Here is a 27,939-nt window from a genome sequence, read left to right as displayed (position 1 = left end):
CTACCCCAAGGTCTTACAAAGCTAACGTGTCCGATTTCAATGTCAGGCATTTTTATGAACGTCAGGCATTTTGTTAGGAGGAGCAGCTAGGTAGCTATATGTCCCATTCAGTACAATGGGAAAAGATCGCTGCTAGCTAGCTACACTTTCGGCATAACTATAGTAGCTATATTTACAGTTTGAATTTCGTCACGGCACTTATATCACAGCTATCCCAAGGTCTTACAAAGCTAACAATGATGTCAGATTTCAATTTAATGAATTTTTGTGAACACTACGGGTTTCGTTAGCTGCGACTTTCCCTTCAATCCTATGTGTACAGATTGCGGCTAGTTCCGATTTCAATTTTATAAGTTTTTGTGAATTTCAGAGGAATTCTAAGATGAGGCTAGCTAGCTCTCATTGATAGAGCTAGCTCCATCCAGCCGTAGGCTCTATCAATGAGACTCACGGACAAGAGGCGTTTATTTCACCGATCGTTTGTTTAAATAACTCAACACATTATAATTACACACATTATAAGATTAACTGGAACCTGTGGTAAGAGATTGCTGGCGTAACAAGCTCGCTGACCGCGCTCTCACTTACACGCACCGGCATTTAGCAGGAAGAGGGGAGCTGCAGGCCCTAGAGCTCTGTCAGGGCAGCGGCGTTTGGTAGTCCATTAACCCACAAAATGGTGACTTTGCGCGGGTATGGAGTGCCGTGGACTGCCAGCTGTGACGGAGCTCAATCGAGCTCACAGCAGGCCGGGGTCTGTGAAGGAAGGCAGGCCAGGCGGCGATGTAGCAACACAGGCAGCACCGGCCACTGAACCCCAACACACAGTCGGACAAAATTTGCAATTAGACATCAATTTTCGTAAAAAGGCCCATATTTGACCTCTAGTTGATTTCTCGCATAAAAAAGTTTCAGATGTGAATTTTGTTATGGAATAGCATGGCCTAGCCTATGTAAATGTTGGGGCGTGACCTTTCTCTTAATACATCCATGGGCGTGACAAAGGTACAGGAATGCTTACGTAACCTTCTAGCTTTGTTGAGATTTGCCCGTTTTCAGCGGCAGTTTCAAAATATGAGATTTTCATAGTAAAGGGGTGTCAATGGGATTTTGAGCTTCTATGTATGTTCTATTTACCAACTGAACTGTCGTTATTCAACTATGACAGGGTCAAATCGGTTTTGCATTCTATCACCCCTTTAAGGATTTGGAGACAAAATTGTCCCAGTCTTAAATATTAGGAAGTGTAGTAGAGATAAAACCTCTAGACGTAAACAGGAAATAGCTTCAGTACATATATTAGGATAACCTTTATGTTTCCAAAAAAGTAAATGACATGCCGATAAGTGATATGCTTATCCAATCAGGTGTAGAACGGCTTTATAATGACATACGGCAATACCTGTACGGCCTACTTTAAATGATGTAGGAAATCTTTTGTGCTTGTATTCAGCAGTCCTGATCAAATGAGCAGACGTATAGATCGGTGAAACTGTATACAATGTATGCCAAATAGATAGCTGCTTATGGAAATGGTGTGTAGTGAATTAAAAGAGCATCAATGTTAAGTCTGCAGCTTTTCTCTTGACACAGTTCATTTTAAAACCACAAACCAACCATATAACACTATCTTCTGATGGCCTCACATCCTGCAGCTCTCTGACAACCTTATGATGAATAGATAATGCAATTTACTTTTGCATGTTGCATAAAGACTTAGAGCCTATATAATAAGTAAGAATTGAAAAAAATGAATAATATCTATGAGAAAAGAGAGTAATGACATAATATTGTATAGCTAAAAGATAAGGTTTTCTGATGAAAATATGGCATTGTATAAAATCTAGAGAACATGGCTTCTTCACCTGTGGTTTGCCTTTACTAATAATCAGTTTAAGTGGAAGGAAGTGAAGTTGTGATGTCAGAACTGCACGCCATCTACCAACCACCTTCACTCTGATCAGTAGCCTTTAGGCTGTAAGCAAACTGCCATTAATTTGAACCACTTGGTTACATTTCTTAATTTATTTTGGGATGATTTTTTATGAATGTAGCTGTTAGTCCAATTTACAAATACTGTACAATCAACTTTCTGATTACCTGAAGGACTACAACAGCCATGTTTTTGGCAGAAGGTGACTGTGCGTTTATCATTTTCATCCTGTACATCTCAGGTATGAACTATGTTTATCTCTTCTTGTAAAATTATAATATACAGTAAAGGCCAAAAGTTTGGACACACCTTATCATTCAATGCGTTTCCTTTTTTATTTTCATGACTATTTACATTGTAGATTCTCACTGAAGGCATCAAAACTATGAATGAACACATGTGGAATTATGTACTTAACAAAAAAGTGTCAAATAGCTGAAAACATGTCTTATATTTTAAATTCTTCAAAGTAGCCACCCTTTGCTTTTTTATTAATAAGGGAAAAAAGTCCACTAATTAACCCTGACAAAGCACACCTGTGAAGTGAAAACCATTTCAGGTGACTACCTCATGAAGCTCATTGAGAGAACACCAAGGGTTTGCAGCGCTATCAAAAAAGCAAAGGGTGGCTACTTTGAAGAATCTAAAATATAAGACATGTTTTCAGTTATTTCACACTTTTTTGTTAAGTACATAATTCCATATGTGTTCATTCATAGTGTTGATGCCTTCAGTGAGAATCTACAATGTAAATAGTCATGAAAATAAAGAAACACATTGAATGAGAAGGTGTGTCCAAACTTTTGGCCTGTACTGTACTGTAAAATATTCAGAGTAAAAAAAAAAATATATATATATATATATATATACTGTACATACTTTAACTGAATGCAAATTGATTTATGAAAAGAATATACCTCTCAAGATTGTGACCTTCATAAAAAGGTATACATCTGTCCAGATGTTTGAATAAAATCGTCTGTTAAGGGGATTCAGGGACGAATAAGGATCTTTGCCTTAAAAGGCTCATCTGTAAATCTGCCCTGCTCAGCTAGATATCCCACTTCAAGCATGAAAAGGTACACTAAACACTGGGATGATGGAAAGTATATTTTGATTGAGTTTGATGAAAAGCGTGTACATGTCTGAAGAAAGTCATCCAACTCAAAAGATCAAAAAAGGACTCTGCATGGAAAGTGTATTATATGCTTTCAAGAATAATGTTATTGTCATTAAATGATACAACCACCTTTCCGATTAGAAGCTGAATGACTACAACAGCCATGTTGTTGGCAGATTATCAAAAAAATAAAAATTATGTAATGTTAGCTATCAATATCTTCACTTATTCTGCGGCTATGAGCTCTTTAGATTCTTTGAGTTTCATTTTAGTATCATTGACCGATTAGTACAGAGAAGAACGCTGTAAGAAGTATTAATTTGTCCAGATGTTTGCTAATAAAATCTTCTGTTAAAGGAGTTCATGGACGAGCAAACAGCATCTGTGCCTTAAAAGGTTCATCAGTGGATCTGCCCTGCTCAGCTCAACGTCCCACTACAACCATGAAGTGGTACACTGTACACAGGAATGGATCTAAAACTGTTCAGAAGGAGCTCTCTACAGATGAAAATCGTGTGACGTACAACATGTCTGCAGAGAGTAACTTCACTCTAACAGTCAAAGATCTGAGAGAGAGCGATGCAAATGATTACTGCTGCGGAGAGACTACTGACGACCCAGAACTCTGCTGGAACAACAAAACTGAGCTCCGTGTTGCAGGTACAGTGGCTGCTAGTTATTTATTACTTTAAGACTAAGGCTAGTATCCAAATTCTTATTTTATTCTCCATAACCTCAGACCAGCAGGTAAAGGTGATTCCTGCCACAGAGGGACAGACAGTGACACTGATGTGTAGCGTGTTATTTGTTTTGTTTATTCATTGTGAATAAAACAGTCCTCTCTAAACAGCAAGGGTAGAAAAGAATTAGCGAGATGTTCACTTCAAAAAGTATTTTTCTCTGGATGGTTGGGTGCACAAAGCATCAGACTGCTAACAGTCGGCATTATATTCTTTTAACCTTTAAGGTCATCTTTGCCTAAATTTAACTGTCTCAAATTTGCATTTATTTACCCCACAGTGTGGCAGAATAGAAAACCTTTATATGAGTCACTTTGGAACGGTCAGGAACAGCTTCTTTTAGGGCACTGACAAATTAGCTATTTGTTGTTAAGGTATTAAGGACGTATTAGTAGTTTGAGTACATTTACTGACATATGCAATCATCTCTCAGGCCTGGAACTTAGGATGGATCCTGCAGAGGTGATAGAGGGTCAGAACGTCACACTGACCTGCAATACCAGCTGTCCTCTGCCTAACAACCCAATCTACACCTGGTACTTAAACAGTCAACCTCTGGACCAACCAGAGAACCTAAAAAAACTGAAACTAGACCAATTCAGCAGTGAGAATGCAGGAAACTACTCCTGTGCTGTCAATAGCCGTACAAGTATCATTGCTTTTGGTGATATACCTCAGACTGTAAATACTGAATTGAAAAAGGCAGCAGCAGAAGCAGCATCAGCGGCCGTAGCAGCAGCAGCTGCAGCAGGAGTCTGTGCTCTTCTCCTGGCTATCACACTTCTGGTTGTCTTCTTTTGGATTAGGTGAGCAACACAGCACGCTCTGTCACAGATCAATGACATTCAATTGCTAATCTGAAATCCTTTGTCCATGTATATAAATATACACATATTCATTCATTTCACCAGAAAACAGAGGGCTTCGGGTCAATCTCCTAAAGAGGAAGCAACAGACAACACGGAGCAGGTAAAGATCAGACATTTTAAATTCTTGCACAACATTTAAGTCTCGATAGCACAGATGTAGGATTTAAAAATATTGACTGCAAAGGAGCCAGAATGAATTCATCACCAACATGATGACAATTAGTTGTTCTAAATTTTATTAATAAACTTATTTTGGACAGAATCATTCTTTCTAAGGCTACAATGTCACTACTGACAACTAATACATACTGTGCATTTCTGTATTCAACTATTGCTTACCCCCCCTTGTAAATGTAAATCAATCCAGTGCTGTGTAGAGTAACCTGTAGAGGTTAAGTGTACCACGATACTAACAAAATACTAATACCAAACTAATATTGTTTGTCTTGTCCCCTCATCAGCTAAACCCTGATCCTGTGTATGAAAACATCTTAGCTCGACCAGCAGAGCAGGAAGAGCTTCACTATAGCAGAGTCTACTTCTCTAGGAGCCAGGCAGAACCTCTTTACTCCACCGTCCAGCCACATCAGCCCAATCGACAGGAGCATGTGGCTTATTACACCAGCATTGAGTGAGCATCTCTTACCATTACAACTGATTTAGGATCTACTTAGTGGCCTTACTCATCTTGATCAGTGGTAATATTTTCAACAACCAGCATTTCAAGTTTTTTTTCCACCCTCCATTTCACTTCACTCCATGCTAATGTGGACCAGGAGTTCCTTAAAAGTACTGAGCCTCCCAAGCAAAAGATAATCACTTTGAAACATTTGTCAGATGTGTTTTCAGAAGAAGCAATAACCATTCCGCTACCACGGAACAAGTTGCCAGAGTTTTGACCTCTGTAAGGGGCACTTATAATGTAGAGTGAAGTACTGCCTTTCTAAGGAACTTTTCAAAAGAGGAGAAGATACCAAAATAGTTTACTCAGAACATATAGCCCGCATTTATTAAACATCAATTAACCAACAGTATGACCTTATGTCTCTTTTCTTTTGTAATGTCCTTTTAGTTGTGAAAATCAGTATTTCTCTTAGTTTCCAACCTTTTTCCACATAAGTAAAAAACAATAAAAAAAATAAAATGACCTCAGAGCTCTGATGAAATAACCCCAAAATAATAAACCAAAGTCCATCTACCCGGGTAGTATGTTTTTTTAAAGTGTGTTGAGATCTCGCGCTTATCTGTACGATGCAAAGAAGAAATGGTGAGTAGAAGCAGTCCGTGTTGCAGGCAAGATGATCATGCACGCCCTCTGCTCCTCTGCCTTGTGTGTCCAATGGCGAACCGTCCAATGGAACTCCCTCTCTCTCTCCCTCTCTCTCTCGTTCTCTCTCTCAAATTATGCATAAAAAAACAACCTGCAGGGCAGGGCAATATTCAATTACTTTCTCAATAACTACCAGATCTGGGAATCTCTTATTCATGAATTGTAGTAACTTAAATTCTTATTTTCACTACACACATGAAACTCAAGCACTAGCATACCACATAGTAACATAGCTTCAACATAGCATGGAATAGCACTTCAAATCATGTTCAACTCTGTCAGGGACCAAGCAGCATAGGCAAGGACACATGGTTTTTGTTCAGAAAAATGTAGTCTTTATTTTTGCCAGATATAGCCATTAAAGTTTCAACAAAAATACTCAGAAGTGGGTCTTTAACAAAACTGAGGTCAACATAACAATAATGCCAGGTACCTTTAACATAAACAAACCCAACCTCCAGAGACACTGGAGAGAGGTGTATATATACCCCAAGACTAGCCCACCCCAAACACAAAGGGAAAAACATGTTTACCAAGACCCAAATTAAACCCCACAACCAACCATAAGAGATTACTAAAGAAACAAACACTACCAAAACCCAATATTAATCTAACACAAACAAAGTATCCACATGCTGCTGGGTTGTTAAGTATTTTGTAGTTCAGAGTCCCCCTGCCCACTGCCAAGAGTTGGTTCATTCCACTTCCTGTGGTGGAGTATAAAGGACAATTTCAAACTCCAGCTCTCCCTTTGGCAGATGGCTCAGCAACAGCAGCATGTGGAGAAACCAGAAAACAGGTAGTGGTGGGCAGATCGAGGCTTCGTGAAACAATGAAACAGTTGAAGCAAATGTGCCATATTGTGTCGAGACTTCGAAACAATCCGACACCCGTCTCAGCGATGACACCTAGTGGTCACTTGCAGGTGTTGATCTGAAACAACCTTGACAATGAGCTATTTTTTTATTACTGTATTTTTCTAATATGTGAAGCTTGTAACCTGTAGGCTCCTCACTGTGCATAATGTTATTTTGGTCATGACAAAAGATCAATAAAAGAAATCAAGCCACAATGTCTCACTTTTTTATAGATTTTTATTCAAAAATATTAATTTCTCTGCTGTGGAGCCTCCATTTTTATCTATCTATCTATCTATCTATCTATCTATCTATCTGGTTATCTATATATGTATCTACCTATTAATATGTTAATGTGTCACTATGTATACTCTGTCTGTCTCTAGCCTATCAGTCAATGTGTAAATTTAAATGTAAGCCTAAATATAACCAAACAAATCACACTATGAATGTCACTATATCACCAAAAATCCGCTCTGTCAAAATCAAACTCCTGTCACAAAAACCCACAAGGTCAAGATGCGTTGACTTCACCTTTATACTGATGTGCGATTGTGTGTTCCCGAACCCGTCAATCAAATGCTGATTCATGCCACCTGTTGAAACACTTGTGAAACACTCCGAATATAACTCCATGCATTTAGCCGTAGTCACGTGACATGGGTGTTTTGAATCACGCTTTGGATCAGTGTTTCGAAACATCTGCGCTTCGGGATCTCGGAACGTTAGTTTCACTTCAGCCATCCCTAATGCTAATCAGATCCATTAGCACCTCCGCGGGGGCTCTCCACATACGTCATGGTTCGTTTCCGACAATATGTGGCACAGACGAACGTGACGTTCGCTGTAAATTGTCGATAACTGCCAAAAATTAGGGGGATTTCCGGGCGTTTACAGGCGTTTACGGGGACGGAAATCTCACTTTTCATGCAGTGTGTCTGAAGAAAGTCATCCAACTCTAAAGATCAAAAAAGGACTCTGCAGGGAAAGTGCATTATATGCTTTCAAGAATAATGTTATTGTCATTAAATGATACAACCACCTTTCCGATTAGAAGCTGAATGACTACAACAGCCATGTTGTTGGCAGATTATAGATCAAAAAAATAAAAATGATGTAATGTTAGCTATCAATATCTTCACTTATTCTGCGGCTATGAGCTCTTTAGATTCTTTGAGTTTCATTTTAGTATCATTGACCGATTAGTACAGAGAAGAACGCTGTAAGAAGTATTAATTTGTCCAGATGTTTGCTCACAAAATCTTCTGTTAAAGGAGTTCATGGACGAGCAAACAGCATCTGTGCCTTAAAAGGTTCATCAGTGGATCTGCCCTGCTCAGCTCAACGTCCCACTACAACCATGAAGTGGTACACTGTACACAGGAATGGATCTAAAACTGTTCAGAAGGAGCTCTCTACAGATGAAAATCGTGTGACGTACAACATGTCTGCAGAGAGTAACTTCACTCTAACAATCAAAGATCTGAGCGAGAGCGATGCAAATGATTACTGCTGCAGAGAGACTACTGACGACCCAGAACTCTGCTGGAACAACAAAACTGAGCTCCATGTTTCAGGTACAGTGGCTGCTAGTTATTTATTACTTTAAGACTAAGGCTAGTATCCAAATTCTTATTTTATTCACCATAACCTCAGACAGTGGTGCTCTGTCAGGTCAATGCTAGTTGGTCGTCTAGTTACCCCAGAATAGGTGACTGTGGGCTGGGTACACAGCACCGCAAACTGCCGGTCGTGGTGCTCCGTCAGGTCAGCGCTAGTTGGTGGTCTAATTACCCCAGAATAGGTGACTGTGCGCTGGGTAAAGAGTACAGTGTTGCACTCTCACTTCGCCAGCCTTTTTTTGCCCACGGCTCTGTTCTGAATGTGAAAGATAGCCACGCCCCCTGATTTGCATATAAGAACTGGAAATAAATAGAGAGGGAAATAAATAAATGTGGCATTAGGAAAATAAAAGTCTCTTGAAATAAATAAATATGGTATTAGGAAAATAAAAGTCTCTTGAAATAAATAAATGTGGACTTATGAAATAAAAGTCTCTTGAAATAAATAAATATGGACTTATGAAATAAAAGTACCATGAAATAATTACATTTATTTAATTATTTATGTATTTATTGCCTCATTTATTTATTTCATGTTGTATTTATGTATTTATTTATGTATTTATTCATGTATTTATTTATTCATTTATTTATTTATTTATTTATGTATTTATTTATTTATGCATTTATTAATTTATTTAATTGTGAATAAAATGGCATTCCATACATATCCAAAGGACTGCAGCTGAAGTAAACTACATCAGACTGCCTTGTAACACCAACTGTCCTCTGATTGACTCAAAAACTGCCTTTACATGGTACCAGGGTGGATCCTTATACAGATACATGGAGAGACAAGAGCTTTAGATCTTTTTTTATTCCATGGCCATTTATTTAAACAGACACTTGCCGCCTATGACATGTCCTGACTCTTCTATATTTCAGGTGCTGAGGATAGGAACTGCTGGAGTGTGAATTATAAAATAATGAGAAGTGGTGTTGAGGATGTGACTGAACAGGTGTGTTGAGGCTGACAAGAACTAAAAAAAAAAAAAGAGTAACTCTGATTGTCACAGGTAACTTTTAACATATATTTTTCAACAAAATAACATGTTGCTCCCTCACAGCTCCTCATGAGCAGCACTCAACAGACTTTAGTCATTAATGTCTGAACATTAGAACTAATGCCTGTAGTTCAGCCTTACTCAAAACTGCTGAATATTTCAGGGCTATGGCTCTTGTTGTATGTGGAAGCTAGAGACTTGCTGTCTGTGTACTTTGGAGTCATTTTTGTATTGCACACTATAGCCCTAAAATACTTTAGGCATTTTAGGACTGCATGGGTGTTTTTGGTAGATACTAAAAACTACAGTATTTCATCATTTACGTATGAGGATTTGTTATGAGGTATTTTTCACTATTAGTGACCAATGTACATCTTTTAGGTCTGAAAGTGAAGTTTACTCCCTCTGCAGTGGTGACAGAGGGCCAGAGAGTCACCCTGAGCTGCAGTACCAGCTGTCCTCTGACTGACAACACAACCTACATTTGGTACTTGAACAGTCGACCTTTGACCCCGACAGAGAAGCAAAATAAAAACCTGGTTCTGGACCCAGTCAGCAGACAGCACACAGGAAGATACTCCTGTGCCGTCAAAACCCCCCACAAAATCAGCTCTAATGAAAAGACCCTTACTGTCCAGAGTAAAATGGGAAAATGGAACCCAGCAGCAGCAGCAGCAGTAGTCTGTGCTGCTCTCCTGATTATTATACCCTTCACTATCTTCTGGTGGATCAGGTGAGCCACACTTTGCTTTGTTTCAGAGAAATGGCATTTAATCTCCCATCTGAAATCACTTATTTATTTATATATTCATCTATTTCACTAATCAGAAGAAAGAGGACTTCCAGACAAAATCCTAGAACTGAAACATCAGACAACTTGGAGCAGGTAAAGTTTGGAATGCAATTTAAAAAAAAAAATATCAAAAAACAGCATTAGAAAAACATGCATAGGAGGAGCAAAAACATTTAAGTGCAGTAAAGTCATGTCATTTTTCTTGTCTCCTCATCAGATAAACTCTGGTCCCGTGTATGACAACATCTCAGCTCCACCCCCAGAGCAGGCTGGTCTTCACTACAGCAGAGTCCACTTCTCTAAGAGCCAGACGGATCCTCTCTACTCCACCTTGCAGCATCATCAGCCCCGAGAACAGGAGCATGTGCACTACGCTGTTGTCAACTTTAGACGAAACAGGACCCCTGAGTGAACATCTGTTACCATTACATATTATTCAGACTCTTTGTCACCTTGCTCATAAAAAAAACGACAGTATACCGCGTTCAACAAGACTTTAACACACTCAAAGACTAACAAAAACCCCATTGCAACTGCTAAAAGTATTACTCACATTATCTATATAATTTCCTCCATTAGATAAACAGCAGGGAGATCAACTGAGCTCCACATGAGCGTTCTCTGGTCTTAACACGCATTTCTCTTGAACCTAATCACACATCAGCAAACAGTGGAAAATATTACTGAGCACACAACCCACAAGGGTGTTTTGCGAAAATGTGGCGAAATGCCTGCGAGTTTGATTCACTGACTGCAATAATCTACTGCTGAGATCATGAGGTCAGGAAGCGTTCATATTTCTATTAGTGATCTGAAAGATTAAGTCTCATGTGAAAACGTAGCCTTTGCATGCTACATGCACTCTGTTTCCTGCCCAGGGACTACAGATGAAAATTTTTTATTTTTAAAAATAAATGTAAGCACATGGACGCATGTTATTTTTTTCTGTCTATATGTTTATTAGAGATCCGGATGTACTTAAGAAAGAGCAGCCTGCGCTCCATTTCCCACTTTCTGACGTCCCAATACAGTTAGGAAGTGTTGTGCACTTTGAGAGATGTTAAGGAGACATTTCTGACTTTCATCTTGAGTATTAATTTATGTATAAAGTGGTTGAGAGCCCACAATAATACAATTTACAAAGAAATAGACTCCATTTAGATGTGAAAGCATCTTTTCATACCCCTCCCTGTGATGAACAGAGACAACAGAACACCATGTAAAGAGTGGGGGCAGTCACACACAACATCATTAAGTTGATCAGAAAGAACATTTCACTCAAGTAACTTGTTGATAACTATCAAAGTTTTAAGTTATCTAAAAACTTGCTAACTATTATTATTTGCCATTAAATTCAGCCATTAGCTCCAGTATGACGCAGTATTACTTGGTTGGCTCAGGTTACGTAGTTGTTCCCCTCATGAGATGTGACACAAGATGGTGTCCTCTCTTATCAGTGACTTGCTACAGTTGGGCAGGGTGTCTGCACATCCTTAAGAAAAGTATTAAAATCTACTAATATTGTATAATTAAAAAGTCTCTGAATTATGTTTAAAGGGGAAATTAAAAACAAAATTACCACTGTAATATTTAATGGTGGTCTTTGTGGATTTTATGTGTTATTTTAATTTGTTAAAGAATCTTGTGCGACTTCTGCTTTAGTTATGATAGTTGTTTGTGTGGCAATGAGAGTGGCCTATGACACTCGAGAAACTAAAACTGTCCGACAATGCCACTTGGGGTAGGCCCAAGACCTTTAAAAAGCACACAGGTCCATTCTCAAAATCAGGGGTCAGAGACAATAAAGTAATTATAAAAATATACAATTTTATTTAGTTAAATATTCTTTTAAAATAGCAATATGTTTTCTGTTAGAAATGAATAAGTAATGATATTAGAAAAATAATAAACAAAACACAATTCAAATCAATAAACCATCATGCATAATGAAAAGAAAGAAAAAAATCAAACAAAATCAACCAAAATAACAACAACAAAAACCCACATGCAATATGTACAACAGTTAATACAATATATCCAGACCGCTTTTGTACTAGTATTCAGGAAACTTTTACCGGACTCCAGAACAGTTTTACTGGAACCCAGAACAGCATCAGTGGGTTGAAGAACGCGCCGCCCACACAAGACACCCAACGCCAGCAGCCCAGGCATAAATCTACCCACACGGGGACATCCACAACCAAGACAGGGTCGGCTCACACCGCAGCAAACTGACGACCTAGGGCAGTGGCAAAAACGTACATCGCGCCAACCCAGACATGTCTCCACACACACCCAACAGGAGAAGACAGGAAAAAAATGAGTCCACACACAGGCTTAAATAATGCCCCCACCTCTCCCAATGAAGCGGATTGAGCCCCAGGTATGCTGATCCACACTCCCATGTGCAGGTAAGAGGGAGGAGAAAAACCTCATCCTTTCACATTTGTAAGAGAGCACACGTCCTTTATCCCCTACCTGACTGTTTTTTACACTGTAGTGAAACAGGAATTTAAGATTTGGGATACTTTGAATCTATAAAATGAGATGCATTACATTGTGGGACTGTTAAAGAAAATAGTGTTCATGCAATTGACAGAACCTTTTTCCTTCCATTGTAGGGATAACTACATTATGCAAACATTTTACAATCAGAATTTGTACATTCCAATAAAATAGTGGGCTGTAAATGCGGTGCACTTTATAGTAAATAGGAAGTGATTTTGGATACAGCTTTAGACTTGGTTGGTCCCTGCTGGGTTTAAATCTCGTGCCAAATTCAAGTCCTGAAACAACCAACTGAGTTCAGTCAGGTATCCTACATAATGATCAACCAGCAAGGCTTTCATTATGTAACTCGCTGCCTCCCCAAACACCGAAACCTTAAATACTAGGCAGTGTAGTAGAGGTAAAACCTCTAGACGTAAACAGGAAATAGCTTCAGTACATATATTAGAATAACCTTTATGTTTCCAAAAAAGTAAATTACATGCCGATAAGTGATATGTTTATCCAATCAGGTGTAGAACGGCTTTATAATGACATACGGCAATACCTGTACGGCCTACTTTAAATGATGTAGGAAATCTTTTGTGGTTGTATTCAGCAGTCCTGATCAAATGAGCAGACGTATAGATCGGTGAAACTGTAAACAATGTATGCCAAATAGATAGCTGCTTATGGAAATGGTGTGTAGTGAATTAAAAGAGCATCAATGTTAAGTCTGCAGCTTTCTCCTTGACACGGTTCATTTTAAAACCACAAACCAACCAGATAACACTATCTTCTGATGGCCTCACATCCTGCAGCTCTCTGACAACCTTCTGATGAATAGATAATGCAATTTACTTTTGCATTTTACATTAAGACTTAGAGCCAATACAGTAAGTAAGAATTGAAAAAATGTCTATGAGAAAAGAGAGTAATGAGATGATATGTAGTTAAAAATAAGGTTTTCTGATGAAAATATGGCATTGTATAAAAACTAGAGAACATGGCTTCTTCACCTGTGGTTTGCCTTTACTAATAATCAGTTGAAGTGGAAGGAAGTGAAGTTGTGATGTCAGAACTGCACGCCATCTACCAACCACCCTCACTCTGACCAGTAGCCTTTAGGCTGTAAGCAAACTGCCATTGATTTGAACCACTTGGTTACATTTTTTTATTTATTTTGGGATGATTTTTTTATGAATGTAGCTGTTAGTCCATTTTACAAATACTGTATTCTCATCTTTCTCATTAGGACCTGAAGGACTACAACAGCCATGTTTTTGGCAGAAGCTGGATGTGCGTTTATCATTTTCATCCTGTACATCTCAGGTATGAACTATGTTTATCTCTTCTTGTAAAATTATAATATACTGTAAAATATTCAGAGTAACAAATATATATATATATATATATATATATATATTAACTGAATGAAAATTGATTTATGAAAAGAATATATTACAATTTACCTCTCAAGTTTGTGACCTTTATAAAAGGTAAACATCTGTCCAGATGTTTGAATAAAATCATCTGTTAAGGGGGTTCAGGGACGAATAAGGATCTTTGCCTTAAAAGCTTAATTTGTAAATCTGCCCTGCTCAGCTAAATATCCCACTTCAAGCATGAAGACTGAGATGATGGAAAGTATATTTTGATTGAGCTTTCTGCAGATGAAAAGCAAGAAAACATCTGAAGAAAGTCATCCAACTATAAAGATCAAAAAAGGACTCTGCAGGGAAAGTGCATTATATGCTTTCAAGAATAATGTTATTGTCATTAAATGATACAACCACCTTTCCGATTAGAAGCTGAATGACTACAACAGCCATGTTGTTGGCAGATTATAGATCAAAAAAATAAAAATTATGTAATGTTAGCTATCAATATCTTCACTTATTCTGCTGCTATGAGCTCTTTAGGTGAATTACATTACATTAATATGATCCTTTGAGTTTCATTTTAGTATCATTGACCGATTAGTACAGAGAAGAACGTTGTAAGAAGTATTAATTTGTCCAGATGTTTGCTAATAAAATCTTCTGTTAAAGGAGTTCATGGACAAGCAAACAGCATCTGTGCCTTAAAAGGTTCATCAGTGGATCTGCCCTGCTCAGCTCAACGTCCCACTACAACCATGAAGTGGTACACTGTACACAGGAATGGATCTACATTTGTTCAGAAGGAACTCTCTACAGATGAAAAATTGTGGAATGTTACAGCACATGTCTGCAAGGAGTAACTTCATTCTAACAATCAAAGATCTGAAGAGAGCAAGCAAATGATTACTGCTGCAGAGAGACTACTGACGAACCTCCAGAACTCTGCTGGAACCACAAAACTGAGCTCCGTGTTTCAGGTACAGTGGCTGCCAGTTATTTATTACTTTAAGACTAAGGCTAGTATCCAAATTCTTATTTTATTCTCCATAACCTCAGACCTGCAGGTAGAGGTGATTGATGAGCCGTGCTCCATCACATATCCCAGAGGTTAAGTTTCTACAAACATTTACAACCCTCTCAACCTCAGAACTTTATCTGTTATATATAATATAACATAATAATATATAATAATGTATAATATAATATAATAATAAATAGGAATCTATTTCAGAATTGGTCATTTATTTTGTGTTAACACTGTCATATCTTTGTGTTTTGTATTCTCATTTTTTTCTTACATATACTACACATTCTGTTTTTCTGTACAAATCACATGTGTTATTTATATTTAACACAAGATGTCATTTATGTAATTCATTAAGTTAAAAATTTAACATGGCCCATTTTTTTAATAAAAGGATATTTATCATCTTCCAACAGAAGATGATGTTGAAAGGACTGCTTCTTTAAGGACGGTCTAAAAATGCTTCTTCTTACAGATGTCATCCCATTAAGCACGACCAATCAGTGTATCTGTTATTTGTTTTGTTTATTCATTGTGAGTAAAACAGTCCTCTGAAAACAGCAACGGTAGAGCAGAATTAGCGAGATGTTCACTTCAAAAAGTCTTTTTCTCTGGATGGTTGGGTGCACGAAGCATCAGACTGCTAACAGTCGGCATTATATTCTTTTAACCTTTAAGGTCATCTTTGCCTAAATTTAACTGCCTCAAATTTGCATTTATTTACCCCGCAGTGTGGCAGAATAGAAAACCTTTATATGAGTCACTTTGGAACGGTCAGGAACAACTTCTTTTAGGGCACTGACAAATTAGCTATTTATTGTTAAGGTATTAAGGACATATTATTAGTTTGAGTACATTTACTGACATTGCAATCATCTCTCAGGCCTGGAACTTAGGATGGATCGTGTAGAGGTGAGAGAGGGTCGGAGCGTCACACTGAACTGCAGTACCAGCTGTCCTCTGCCTAACAACACAATCTACACCTGGTACTTAAACAGTCAACCTCTGGACCAACCAGAGAACCCCAAAATACTGAAACTAGACCAAGTCAGCAGTCAGGATGCAGGAAACTACTCCTGTGCTGTCAAAAGCGGTACAAAAAACATTACATCTGGTGTAAAAACTCTGACTGTAAATACTAAAAGGAAAAGGCAGCAGAAGCAGCATCAGCGGCCGTAGCAGCAGCAGCTGCAGCAGGAGTCTGTGCTCTTCTCCTGGCTATCACACTTCTGGTTGTCTTCTTTTGGATTAGGTGAGCAACACAGCACGCTCCGTCACAGATCAATGACATTCAATTGCTAATCTGAAATCCATTGTCTATGTATATAAACATACGCATATTCATTCATTTCACCAGAAAACAGAGGGCTTCGGATCAATCTCCTAAAGAGGAAGCAACAGACAACACAGAGCAGGTAAAGATCAGACATTTTAAATTCTTGAATAACATTTAAGTCTCGATAGCACAGACGTAGGATTTAAAAATATTGACTGCAAAGGAGCCAGAATGAATTCATCATCAACATGATGACAATTAGTTGTTCTTAATTTTATTAATAAACATATTTTGGACAGAATCATTCTTTCTAAGGCTACAAGGTCAATACTGACAACTAATACATACTGTGCATTTCTGTATTCAACTATTGCTTACCCCCCCTTCAAAAAATGTAAATCAATCCAGTGTTGTGTAGAGTACCTGTGTAGAGAGTAACCTGTAGAGGTTAAGTGTACCACGATACTAATAGAATACTAATATCAAACTAATATTGTTTGTCTTGTCTCCTCATCAGCTAAACCCTGATCCTGTGTATGAAAACATCTTAGCTCGACCAGCAGAGCAGGAAGGGCTTCACTATAGCAGAGTCTACTTCTCTAGGAGCCAGGCAGAACCTCTTTACTCCACCGTCCAGCCACATCAGCCCAATCGACAGCAGCATGTGGCTTATTACACCAGCATTGAGTGATCATCTCTTACCATTACAACTGATTCAGGATCTACTTAGTGGCCTTACTCATCTTGATCAGTGGTAATATTTTCAACAACCAGCATTTCAAGTTTTTTTTCCGCCCTCCATTTCACTTCACTCCATGCTAATGTGGACCAGGAGTTCCTTAAAAGTACTGAGCCTCCCGAACAAAAGCTAATCACTTTGAAAAATTTGTCAGAAAAAAAGGCAAAGTGACTACTCAGCTAGCACGGAACAGTGCATGTGCTAAAAATCTGCACAACAAAGAAACAATGTAAAAAGCGGCCTCAGTGACACCATCACTGTTTGTTTCTACAAAACACCAAATGACACAATATGTATATATATATATATATATATAGCCAATCATATACATCTGCATACATATCTGCCAGTGCGGTATTTACATATAAATGGCTTTGGTATATTTGCGAATGGTTTCAGGCTAAGTTGATCTCTTCACTAAACAAGTTGCCAGAGTTTTGACCTCTTCAGACTTTTTTCTCTTCTCCATACACCTTGGTAGTAGGAAGTTGAGCCAGAATACATACTCTGCTTCTACACAGCAACAACTTTTCAGTTTTGGACTTTTCACTGCATCATCCACGGAGAGCAGCTGGTGTCCAGAAAGCTGTATTCAGACCACGTTATGACAGGATTTCTCACTTTGTGTACTTTTAAATGAAATGATTTTGGAAGAGAAGCATAAGGACCATCCTGTGTTCCATAACACCTACTGGATTTTAGATGTGTTGTGGATTGTTGACAGACAGTTGGAAGGATTTAAAACTCATATACAGGAAGCTAATACGCTTGGGAGTGACGTATGTATTTGTGAATGTATTTTGTGTTTTGTATTTACTGTTTAATTGTTTAAAGGACCCCATCAAAAATGAGATGATTAATCTCAAAGGGTTATCCTACTAATAAATACATCTAAATACATCTAATAATTCCATGTTGTAAAGGTGAAAAGCAGCCGATTGTGTACATTGATACTGTCAATGCTGAATCATCACAGTTTTAAAGCAATGTTAGTGTCAGGTTAAGTTGCTTCTCAGGGGCTGATTGAACAGACTGACCACACCTGCTCTATTGTACAGATAACTTGAAATGAGGTCGTAAATAGATTGAGTAATGGCACTGCCAAATGTAACGTGGCTTTGTCAGGTAAGCTCATTGAAGCGTTTTTGTTTTCTGCTATGTTGTATTGCTATTGATTTTATTTGTAACTGTAAAAAAGGTTTTTGTAACATGTTCTACCCTGCATTATCTAAAGTGTATTAAAACATACTAGATATTACGTTTGAAGCTTGGTCTTCATTGAACTTTTTTTCCAAAACAAACCAACCCCAGACAGCTCCACATCGCTCCGATCAGTTAACACTGCTACATGTCACATGAAAATGTGGCCAAATGCCCGCGAGTTTGATTCACTGACTGCAATAATCTACTGCTGAGATCATGAGGTCAAGTATTGATATTTCTATTAGTGATCTGAAAGATTAAGTCTTATGTGGAAACGTAACCTTTGCATGCTACATGCACTCTGTTTCCTGCCCAGGGACAACAGATGAACATTAGTTTATAGCTAGCTCTGGTACTGCTAAGGAGCTGTGCATTGTCCCTGAAAAATTTGTATTTTTAAAAATAAATGTAAGCAGAATGACGCATGGACGCATGCTATTTTTTTCTGTCTATATGTTTGTTAGAGATCCAGATGTACTTAAGAAAGAGCAGCCTGCGCTCCATTTCCCACCTTCTGACGTCCCAATACAGTTAGGAAGTGTTGTGCACTTTGAGAGATGTTAAGGAGACATTTCTGACTTTCATCTTGAGTATTAATTTATGTATAAAGCCCACAACGAGGGACAAATACAATATACAAAGAAATAGACTTAATTTCGATGTGAAAGCATCTTTTCATACCCCTCCCTGTGATAAACAGAGACAACAGAACACCACGTAAAGAGTGGGGGCAGTCACACAGAACATAATTAAGTTGATCAGAAAGAAAATTTCACTCAAGTAACTTGCTTATAACTATAAAAGTTTTAAAACGTGCTAACTATTATTATTTGCCATTAAATTCAGCCATTAGCTCCAGTATGACGCAGTATTATATATAGAAATTAAAAACAACTTTTTTTAAGCATTAAAATAGTACCACTGTAATATTTAATGATGGTCTTTGTGGATTTTATGTGTGTTACTTTAATTTGTTAAAGACTCTTGTGTGACTTCTGCTTTAGTTATGCTAGTTGTTTGTAAGAGAGCACACGTCCTTTATCCCCTACCTGACTGTTTTTTACACTCTGTAGTGAAACAGGAATTTAAGATTTGGGACACTGTGAATCTATTAAATGAGATGCATTACATTGTGGGACTGTTAAAGAAAACCTTTCTCCTTCCGTTGTGGAGATTTTTGAGAGCAACTACATTATGCATACATTTTACAATCAGAATTTGTAAATTCCAATAAAATAGTGGGCTGTAAATGTGGTGCACTTTATAGGAAATGGGAAGTGATTTTGGATACAGCTTTAGACTTGGTTGGTCCCTGCTGGGTTTAAATCTCGTGCCAAATTCAAGTCCTGAAACAACCAACTGAGTTCATTCAGGTATCCTACATAATGATCAACCAGCAAGGCTTTCATTATGTAACTCGCTGCCTCCCCAAACACCAAAACCTTAAATACTAGGCAGTGTAGTAGAGGTAAAACCTCTAGACGTAAACAGGAAATAGCTTCAGTACATACATTAGAATAACCTTTATGTTTCCAAAAAAGTAAATTACATGCCGATAAGTGATATGTTTATCCAATCAGGTAAAGAAAGGCTTTATAATGACATGCGGCAATACCTGTACGGCCTACTTTAAATGATGTAGGAAATCTTTTGTGCTTGTATTCAGCAGTCCTGATCAAATGAGCAGACCTATAGATCGGTGAAACTGTATACAATGTATGCCAAATAGATAGCTGCTTATGGAAATGTTGTGTAGTGAATTAAAAGAGCATCAATGTTAAGTCTGCAGCTTTCTCCTTGACACGGTTCATTTTAAAACCACAAACCAACCAGATAACACTATCTTCTGATGGCCTCACATCCTGCAGCTCTCTGACAACCTTCCGATGAATAGATAATGCAATTTACTTTTGCATGCATGTTGCATAAAGACTTAGAGCCAATACAAGAAGTAAGAATTGAAAAAATGAATAATATCTATGAGAAAAGAGAGTTAATGAGATAATATTATATAGTTAAAAAATAAGGTTTTCTGATGGAAATATGGCATTGTATAAAAACTAGAGAACATGGCTTCTTCACCTGTGGTTTGCCTTTACTAATAATCAGTTGAAGTGGAAGGAAGTGAAGTTGTGATGTCAGAACTGCACGCCATCTACCAACCACCCTCACTCTGACCAGCAGCCTTTAGGCTGTAAGCAAGCTGCCAGTGATTTGAACCACTTGGTTACATTTCTTTATTTATTTTGGGATGTTTTTTTTACGAATGTAGCTCTTAGTCCATTTTACAAATACTGTACAATCAACTTTCTGATTAGGAACTGAAGGACTACAACAGCCATGTTTTTGGCAGAAGCTGGATGTGCGTTTATCATTTTCATCCTGTACATCTCAGGTATGAACTATGTTTATCTCTTCTTGTAAAATGATAATATACTGTAAACTATTCAAGACATTTTTAAGAGAAAAAAAAAGACCAAATATTTCAACTGAATGAAAATCGATTTATGAAAAGAATATATTACAATTTCCCTCTCAAGATTGTGACCTTCATAAAAGGTATACATCTGTCCAGATGTTTGAATAAAATCGTCTGTTAAGGGGGTTCAGGGACGAATAAGGATCTTTGCCTTAAAAGGCTCATCTGTAAATCTGCCCTGCTCAGCTAGATATCCCACTTCAAGCATGAAAAGGTACACTAAACACTGGGATGATGGAAAGTATATTTTGATTGAGTTTGATGAAAAGCGTGTACATGTCAGAAGAAAGTCATCCAACTCGAAAGATCAAAAAAGGACTCTGCAGGGAAAGTGTATTATATGCTTTAAAGAATAATGTCATTGTCATTAAATTATATACCTTTCCGATTAGAGGCTGAATGACTACAACAGCCATGTTGTTGGCAGATTATAGATCAAAAAAATAAAAATTATATAATGTTAGCTATCAATATCTTCACTTATTCTGCGGCTATGAGCTCTTTAGATTCTTTGAGTTTCATTTTAGTATCATTGACCGATTAGTACAGAGAAGAACGCTGTAAGAAGTACGAATTTGTCCAGATGTTTGCTAATAAAATCTTCTGTTAAAGGAGTTCATGGACGAGCAAACAGCATCTGTGCCTTAAAAGGTTCATCAGTGGATCTGCCCTGCTCAGCTCAACGTCCCACTACAACCATGAAGTGGTACACTGTACACAGGAATGGATCTAAAACTGTTCAGAAGGAGCTCTCTACAGATGAAAATCGTGTGACGTACAACATGTCTGCAGAGAGTAACTTCACTCTAACAATCAAAGATCTGAGAGAGAGCGATGCAAAAGATTACTGCTGCAGAGAGACTACTGACGACCCAGAACTCTGCTGGAACAACAAAACTGAGCTCCGTGTTGCAGGTACAGTGGCTGCCAGTTATTTATTACTTTAAGACTAAGGCTAGTATCCAAATTCTTATTTTATTCTCCATAACCTCAGACCTGCAGGTAAAGGTGATTCCTGCCACAGAGGGACAGACAGTGACACTGATGTGTAGCACCAGCTGTCCTCTGACTGAAAACCCTGCAGTCTACATCTGGTACAAGAACAGAGAGTTCCTCTATCAGGACTGGTCTCCCTGGTACCAACAGCTGGTCAGCAGTGAGAAAACAGTCACATACTCCTGTGCTATCAAAGGCTACGAGGATCTCAGAGCCCCTCAAGTCTCAGTGGGTGAGTGACAGCATTTAGCTCCACAATCATGTTACACAACCTGTGGTTAACACGTTATACTTTCAAAAAAAAATTATTATTGTGGAACTAATGACATGCCATTACGAATAAAAATACTGAATCTAATTTTTGTTTGTCCAGATTCTGTCACGTTTTGCACCTTCAGTGTGACCTATGTTGGGAAAATGTGTTCTCGTCAGAAGAAATCAGTGGATGAGCCGTGCTCCATCACATATCCCAGAGGTTAAGTTTCTACAAACATGTACAACCCTCTCAACCTCAGAACTTGATCTGTTAGTCAAAATAGGGATCTATTTCAGAGTTGGCCATTTATTTTGTGTTAACACTGTCATATCTTTGTGTTTTGTATTCTCATTTTACTTACATATTTAACTACACATTCTGTCTTTCTGTACATATCACATGTGTTATATTTAACACAAGATGTAATTTATGTAATTCATTTAAAAATGTAACACGGCCCATTTTTTTATTAAAAGGATATTCATAATCTTCCAACAGAAGTTAATGTTGAAAGGATTGCTGCATCACTGAAGTGTACCACCAGCTGTGGTAGAAATTATGCTGAACATGACTATACGTGGTACCAGAACAGAACATTATACTCTGAAGGGAATATGCTGTCAGTATCACAGTCTAATGAAAGCTTCTCCTGTGCTGTGAAAGGCCTGCTGTCGCCTGAAGTCTGTGAGTATGAGCCTGTTAACATACTACTGAGTGCTCTGTTTTAACTTATGGATTGGTAGCCCACATTGGTGTCATAAATCTAAATACAGGAAAGGCAATGAGAAATATGATGATCTCTACGCTGAACAATGTTGCCCCATCATAGTGGTGGATAAGATAACAGAGTAGCCCTGAAATAAGTTCCATGTAACAGCCTTTTATTTAATTTTTAGATTCTAGAAAATAGAAACATATATACATATATATATATATATATATATATATATATATATATATATATATATATATATATATATATATACATATACACACACACACATACATATATATATATATATATATATATATTATTTTTTTTTTTTTTCTCACTATCAAATCAATGATGAAATTGTGCCGATGACTTGTGGCCACTAGCATGTCAAGTCAGTCAGAGAAATCAGGAGCATCCAACTTTGAGCAACAATTTTTCCAAATTGAATGTCAATTAGGTAGGAGTTAAATGAAAGTCATCATTACGACAAAAACACTGCAAACTAAAAAATAACCTTTATATTTCATCTATATTTCAGGTATTGAGGATAAGAACTGCTGGAGTGTGAATTATGTCCAGAGAAGAATCTGTGCTCTGGAAGGCTCTTCAGTGAACATTTCAAGTGAATATTCTTTCCCTAACAACACTCATCCTACGTCAAAAATATGGTACAAAAAGGGCATTGGGAATAAAGAAAAAGAAGAACTGAGTGAGGTTGCAGGTCGTGTGGAGTATCATGACAAGAACAATCACCACATCCTAACAATCAATAACCTGAAGAAGAATGACTCAGCAGAATACACATTCAGACTCAGACATCAAGAAACATGGAAAGAGTCTGACTTTCCTGGAGTCATGTTGGTTGTCACAGGTAATTCTGTAGAATAAATACAACGCAGATGGTCTCTTTATTACAGCGTTTTGTTTGTTGTTGTTGTTGGAATGTGCACATGAACAGCTGATCTTTTGTGTAGCCCAGAGTCTTTAGTTATCTTCACTGACAAGTGCTGGGCGTTTCAGGAGCCTGTTTCTGGCATTTTAAGGCTCGTTGAAGTTTCGTGGACTAAAAGTGTAGGAGGCCCAGAGCTGCAGTCTGTGCTTGACTTTCTTTAAGGGCGGTCTAAAAATTCTTCTTCCTACAGATGTCATTCCATTAAGCACAGCCAATCAGTGTATCTGTTTTGTTTTTTATTCATTGTGAATAAAAGCAAGGGGGTAAGCCTGCCTCCACAGAGCGTAGCTCCTATGGCGCCATTTTGATGCTAACAAGCGATCACCCGCCGTTAGCATTCCATTGACTGCCATTCACTTTCGCGTCACTTTGACAGAGAATAACTTTACATCTGAAGTGTTTAAAGACTTTATTTGTCCATTGTTTATTTCTAAAGAAACACGACAATGTATATAAGGCTCCATTACCTTGTACCTCAAGTTATGGCTCCGTAGCAGACGTTTTTGTAAAAATAGGCTAACGATTGTGTCATAACCAAACGACTTGCTGTCGCGTAGTAGAGGAATTACCGTATAGTACAGGAGAAGCTCACAGGCAGTTTCGACTTACATTAGCTGTTTAAGTTTAATTACTAATGTTAACTAGCATTTTAGTTAGCAGTAATTAGCCTGTGCCCATGTTATCTCCTTACATATACCTACGCTCTCCGTCTCTGTAAGATTGGGAATGATTGAGATTTCTCTTGCCACTCACGTCACATCTACGTCTTCAAGCTCAGTTGGAGGCTGAGAAGTAATGCTCAGCACTCGCCGGAAAAGTGCTTCTAATATCATTCACTGGTCTCCGTAGAAATAAACGGGATCTGTTGGTCCATTTTTACTGTCTATGAGTAAAACAGTCCTCTCAAAACAGCAAGGGTAGAGCAGAATTAGCGAGATGTTCACTATTTTTCTCTGGATGGTTGGGTGCACGAAGCATCAGACTGCTAACAGTCGGCATTAGATTCTTTTAACCTTTAAGGTCATCTTTGCCTAAATTTAACTGCCTCAAATTTGCATTTATTTACCCCACAGCGTGGCAGAATAGAAAACCTTTATATGAGTCACTTTGGAACTTGAAAATTGATTAGCTATTTCTTGTTAAGGTATTAAGGACATATTATTAGTTTGAGTACATTTACTGACATATGCAATCATCTCTCAGGCCTGGAACTTAGGATGGATCGTGTAGAGACGAGAGAGCAGGTCACACTGACCTGCAGTACCAGCTGTCCTCTGCCTAACAACGCAATCTACACCTGGTACTTAAACAGTCGACGTCTGGACCAACCAGAGAACCCCAAAAAACTGAAACTAGACAGAGTTAGCAGTCAGGATGCAGGAAACTACTCCTGTGCTGTCAATTACGGTACAAAAATCATTAGATCTGGTGAAATAATTCTGACTGCTTTAAGTATTCAGACAGCAGCAGCCGTAGCAGCAGCAGCTGCAGCAGGAGTCTGTGCTCTTCTCCTGGCTATCACACTTCTGGTTGTCTTCTTTTGGATTAGGTGAGCAACACTGCGCTCTCCGTCACAGATCAATGACATTCAATTGCTAATCTGAAATCCCTTGTCTATGTATATAAACATATGCATATTCATTCATTTCACCAGAAAACAGAGGGCTTCGGGTCAATCTCCTAAAGAGGAAGCAACAGACAACACAGAGCAGGTAAAGATCAGACATTTTTAATTCTTGAACAACTTTTAAGTCTTAATAACACTTACAAATATTGACTGCAAAGGAGCCAAAATTAATTTATCATCAACATGATGAGAATTAGTTTTTCTTAATTTTATTAATAAACATATTTTGGACAGAATTATTCATTCTAAGGCTGTAAGGTCACTACTGACTTTCTAATACCTACTGTGCATTTCTGTATTTAAATATTGCTGAGCCCCCCCCTCAAAAAATGTAAATCTATCCAGTGTTGTGTAGAGTACCTGTGTAGAGAGTAACCTGTAGAGGTTAAGCGTACCACGATACTAATAAAATACTAATACCAAAGTAATATTGTTTGTCTTGTCCCCTCATCAGCTAAACCCTGATCCTGTGTATGAAAACATCTTAGCTCGACCAGCAGAGCAGGAAGAGCTTCACTATAGCAGAGTCTACTTCTCTAGGAGCCAGGCAGAACCTCTTTACTCCACCGTCCAGCCACATCAGCCCAATCGACAGCAGCATGTGGCTTATTACACCAGCATTGAGTGAGCATCTCTTACCATTACAACTGATTCGGGATCTACTTAGTGGCCTTACTCATCTTGATCAGTGGTAATATTTTCAACAACCAGCATTTCAAGTTTTTTTTCCGACCTCCATTTCACTTCACTCCATGCTAATGTGGACCAGGAGATCCTTAAAAGTACTGAGCCTCCCGAGCAAAAGCTGATCACTTTGAAAAATTTGTCAGAAAAAAAGGCAGAGTGTTTCTGAAGAAGCAGTAACCACTCAGCTAGCACGGAACAGTGCATGTGCTAAAAATCTGCACAACAAAGAAACAATGTAAAAAGCGGCCTCAGTGGTCAGTGTAACGCTTATCAGTTAAATTTTCTAAGCACAAACGGACATTTGGAAAAACAGTAAAAAGGGTTCAAATATTAAATTTTTCATTTTTTTCCACCTTGACAAATTAAAAAATTTGATCTTTAACCTGTTTTTCGAATTATGCAAGACTAGGAAGGGAAGGGTTAATTGTAGAGTTAATTATCCCATAAAATCACTCTCATCAGAGATGGCAAATGAAGACCTGATTGACATGGATGATCAATGTACTAAATATAGATATAGACACTAGGCGATCTTGATTCAAGTCTGTGCTGGATATTGAGAAGCGTTTCACCTCTCGGTGAACGCTGAATGTTTTTGGATATTTGACTTCCATTCTCATTCTGTCTTTAGATCTGGCTGCTGTGCTCTAGTGGGGGGGCGGGACGTAGCTAGACAGAACGAGGGAGAGAATATCATTGCAGTATTGAATAACTGGAGCCCAGACGCAATTTTCTAAATTTCTGATCCTTTGAATAAAAACAGAAAATTGAAAAAAAAAAGGTTAAAGACTCAATTTTTTATTTGTCAAGGCTGAAAAAAATTTGAAATTGGATATTTGAACCCATTTTTCTGTTTTTCCAAATGTCCGTTTGTGCTTAGAAAATTGAATTGATAATCGTTACACTGACCCTCAGAGATACCATCACTGTTTTTCTCTACAAAACACCACATGACACAAACTTGGAGAGGTCAAAACACCAGCAACACTAGTAGAATTAGGGCTGCAACTAATGATTATTTTCAAAGTGGATTAATCTGTTGATGATTTTCTTGATTAATCCATTAGTGGTTTGATCTATAAAAATGTCAAAACTTGGAGAAAAATGTGGATCAGTGTTTCCCAAAACCTGAAATCATGTCCTCAAATGTCTTTTTTTTTGTCCAAAACTCAAAGATATTCAGTTTACTATCACATAGGAGAGAAGAAACTAGAAAATATTCACATTTAAGAAGCTGGAATCAGAGAAATCTTATTTTATTTATAAACAAAATGACTCAAACCGATTAATCGATTATCAAAATAGTTGGCGATTAATTTAACAGTTGACAACTAATCGATTAATCGTTGCACCTCTAAGTAGTATTGAAGAATATTTTTAGTTAGGCTGATGTGTTTTGACCTGTGGCCTTTATCAGGGTCATCAAACATGCATTACAAAGAACATACATATTACATATTAAATAGAACATTAAATAAGAAAATATTAAACTAATAGTAATAATAATTTCATATTTTCTTTTCTTTGTAATATATATATATATATATATATACACAGACATATATACATATATATATATATATATATATATATATATATATATATATATATATATATATATATATATATATATATATATATACATACACATATATATATATATATATATATATACATAACATACATATATATATATATATATACATACACATACATACATATATATATATATATATATATATAGCTAATCATATACATGCACGTCTACATACATATCTGCCAATGGGATATTTACACATAAATGGCTTTGGTATATTTTCGAATGGTTTCAGGCTAAGTTGATCTCTT

General features: G+C 37.6%; 1 protein-coding gene and 2 long non-coding RNA genes across 3 annotated transcripts; all 3 read left to right on the top strand.

Annotated features, from left to right (window-relative positions):
- The first annotated feature begins 1,147 nt into the window (after positions 1-1,147).
- Positions 1,148-26,393, top strand: LOC120567925. The gene is made up of 13 exons (XM_039815025.1): positions 1,148-2,174; positions 3,411-3,713; positions 4,227-4,599; positions 4,705-4,762; positions 5,124-5,293; positions 8,095-8,426; positions 21,853-22,086; positions 22,228-22,329; positions 22,609-22,794; positions 23,364-23,696; positions 24,981-25,326; positions 25,432-25,489; positions 25,859-26,393. Exons 1-13 carry the CDS (start codon positions 2,120-2,122, stop codon positions 26,030-26,032), a joined length of 2,724 nt encoding a protein of 907 aa, XP_039670959.1. The 5' UTR covers positions 1,148-2,119; the 3' UTR covers positions 26,033-26,393.
- On the top strand, positions 13,828-14,954 carry LOC120567935. The gene is made up of 3 exons (XR_005640641.1): positions 13,828-13,886; positions 14,011-14,087; positions 14,807-14,954. It is a non-coding gene; the product is annotated as an uncharacterized LOC120567935 (long non-coding RNA).
- LOC120567932 lies at positions 15,051-18,434 on the top strand. Its single transcript, XR_005640640.1, has 4 exons — positions 15,051-15,114; positions 16,045-16,413; positions 16,519-16,576; positions 16,955-18,434. It is a non-coding gene; the product is annotated as an uncharacterized LOC120567932 (long non-coding RNA).
- Positions 26,394-27,939: the final 1,546 nt, after the last annotated feature.

Source organism: Perca fluviatilis, chromosome 1, assembly GCF_010015445.1.
Source record: "Perca fluviatilis chromosome 1, GENO_Pfluv_1.0, whole genome shotgun sequence".
Taxonomy (NCBI): Eukaryota; Metazoa; Chordata; class Actinopteri; order Perciformes; family Percidae; genus Perca; species Perca fluviatilis.
The sequence above is the reverse complement of the archived record's forward strand: the minus strand, read 5'-3'. Positions and strand labels throughout refer to the sequence as shown.

What these genes read in the sequence shown, in the direction of transcription:
- LOC120567925 (XM_039815025.1), top strand. Translation starts at nt 2,120, where the DNA reads ATGTTTTTGGCAGAAGGTGACTGTGCGTTTATCATTTTCATCCTGTAC. An exon ending in GCTTATTACACCAGCATTGA is followed by an intron (nt 5,294 to 8,094) that starts GTGAGCATCTCT and finishes TAATTTGTCCAG; the next exon opens with ATGTTTGCTCACAAAATCTT. An exon ending in AGCCCCTCAAGTCTCAGTGG is followed by an intron (nt 22,087 to 22,227) that starts GTGAGTGACAGC and finishes TTGTTTGTCCAG; the next exon opens with ATTCTGTCACGTTTTGCACC.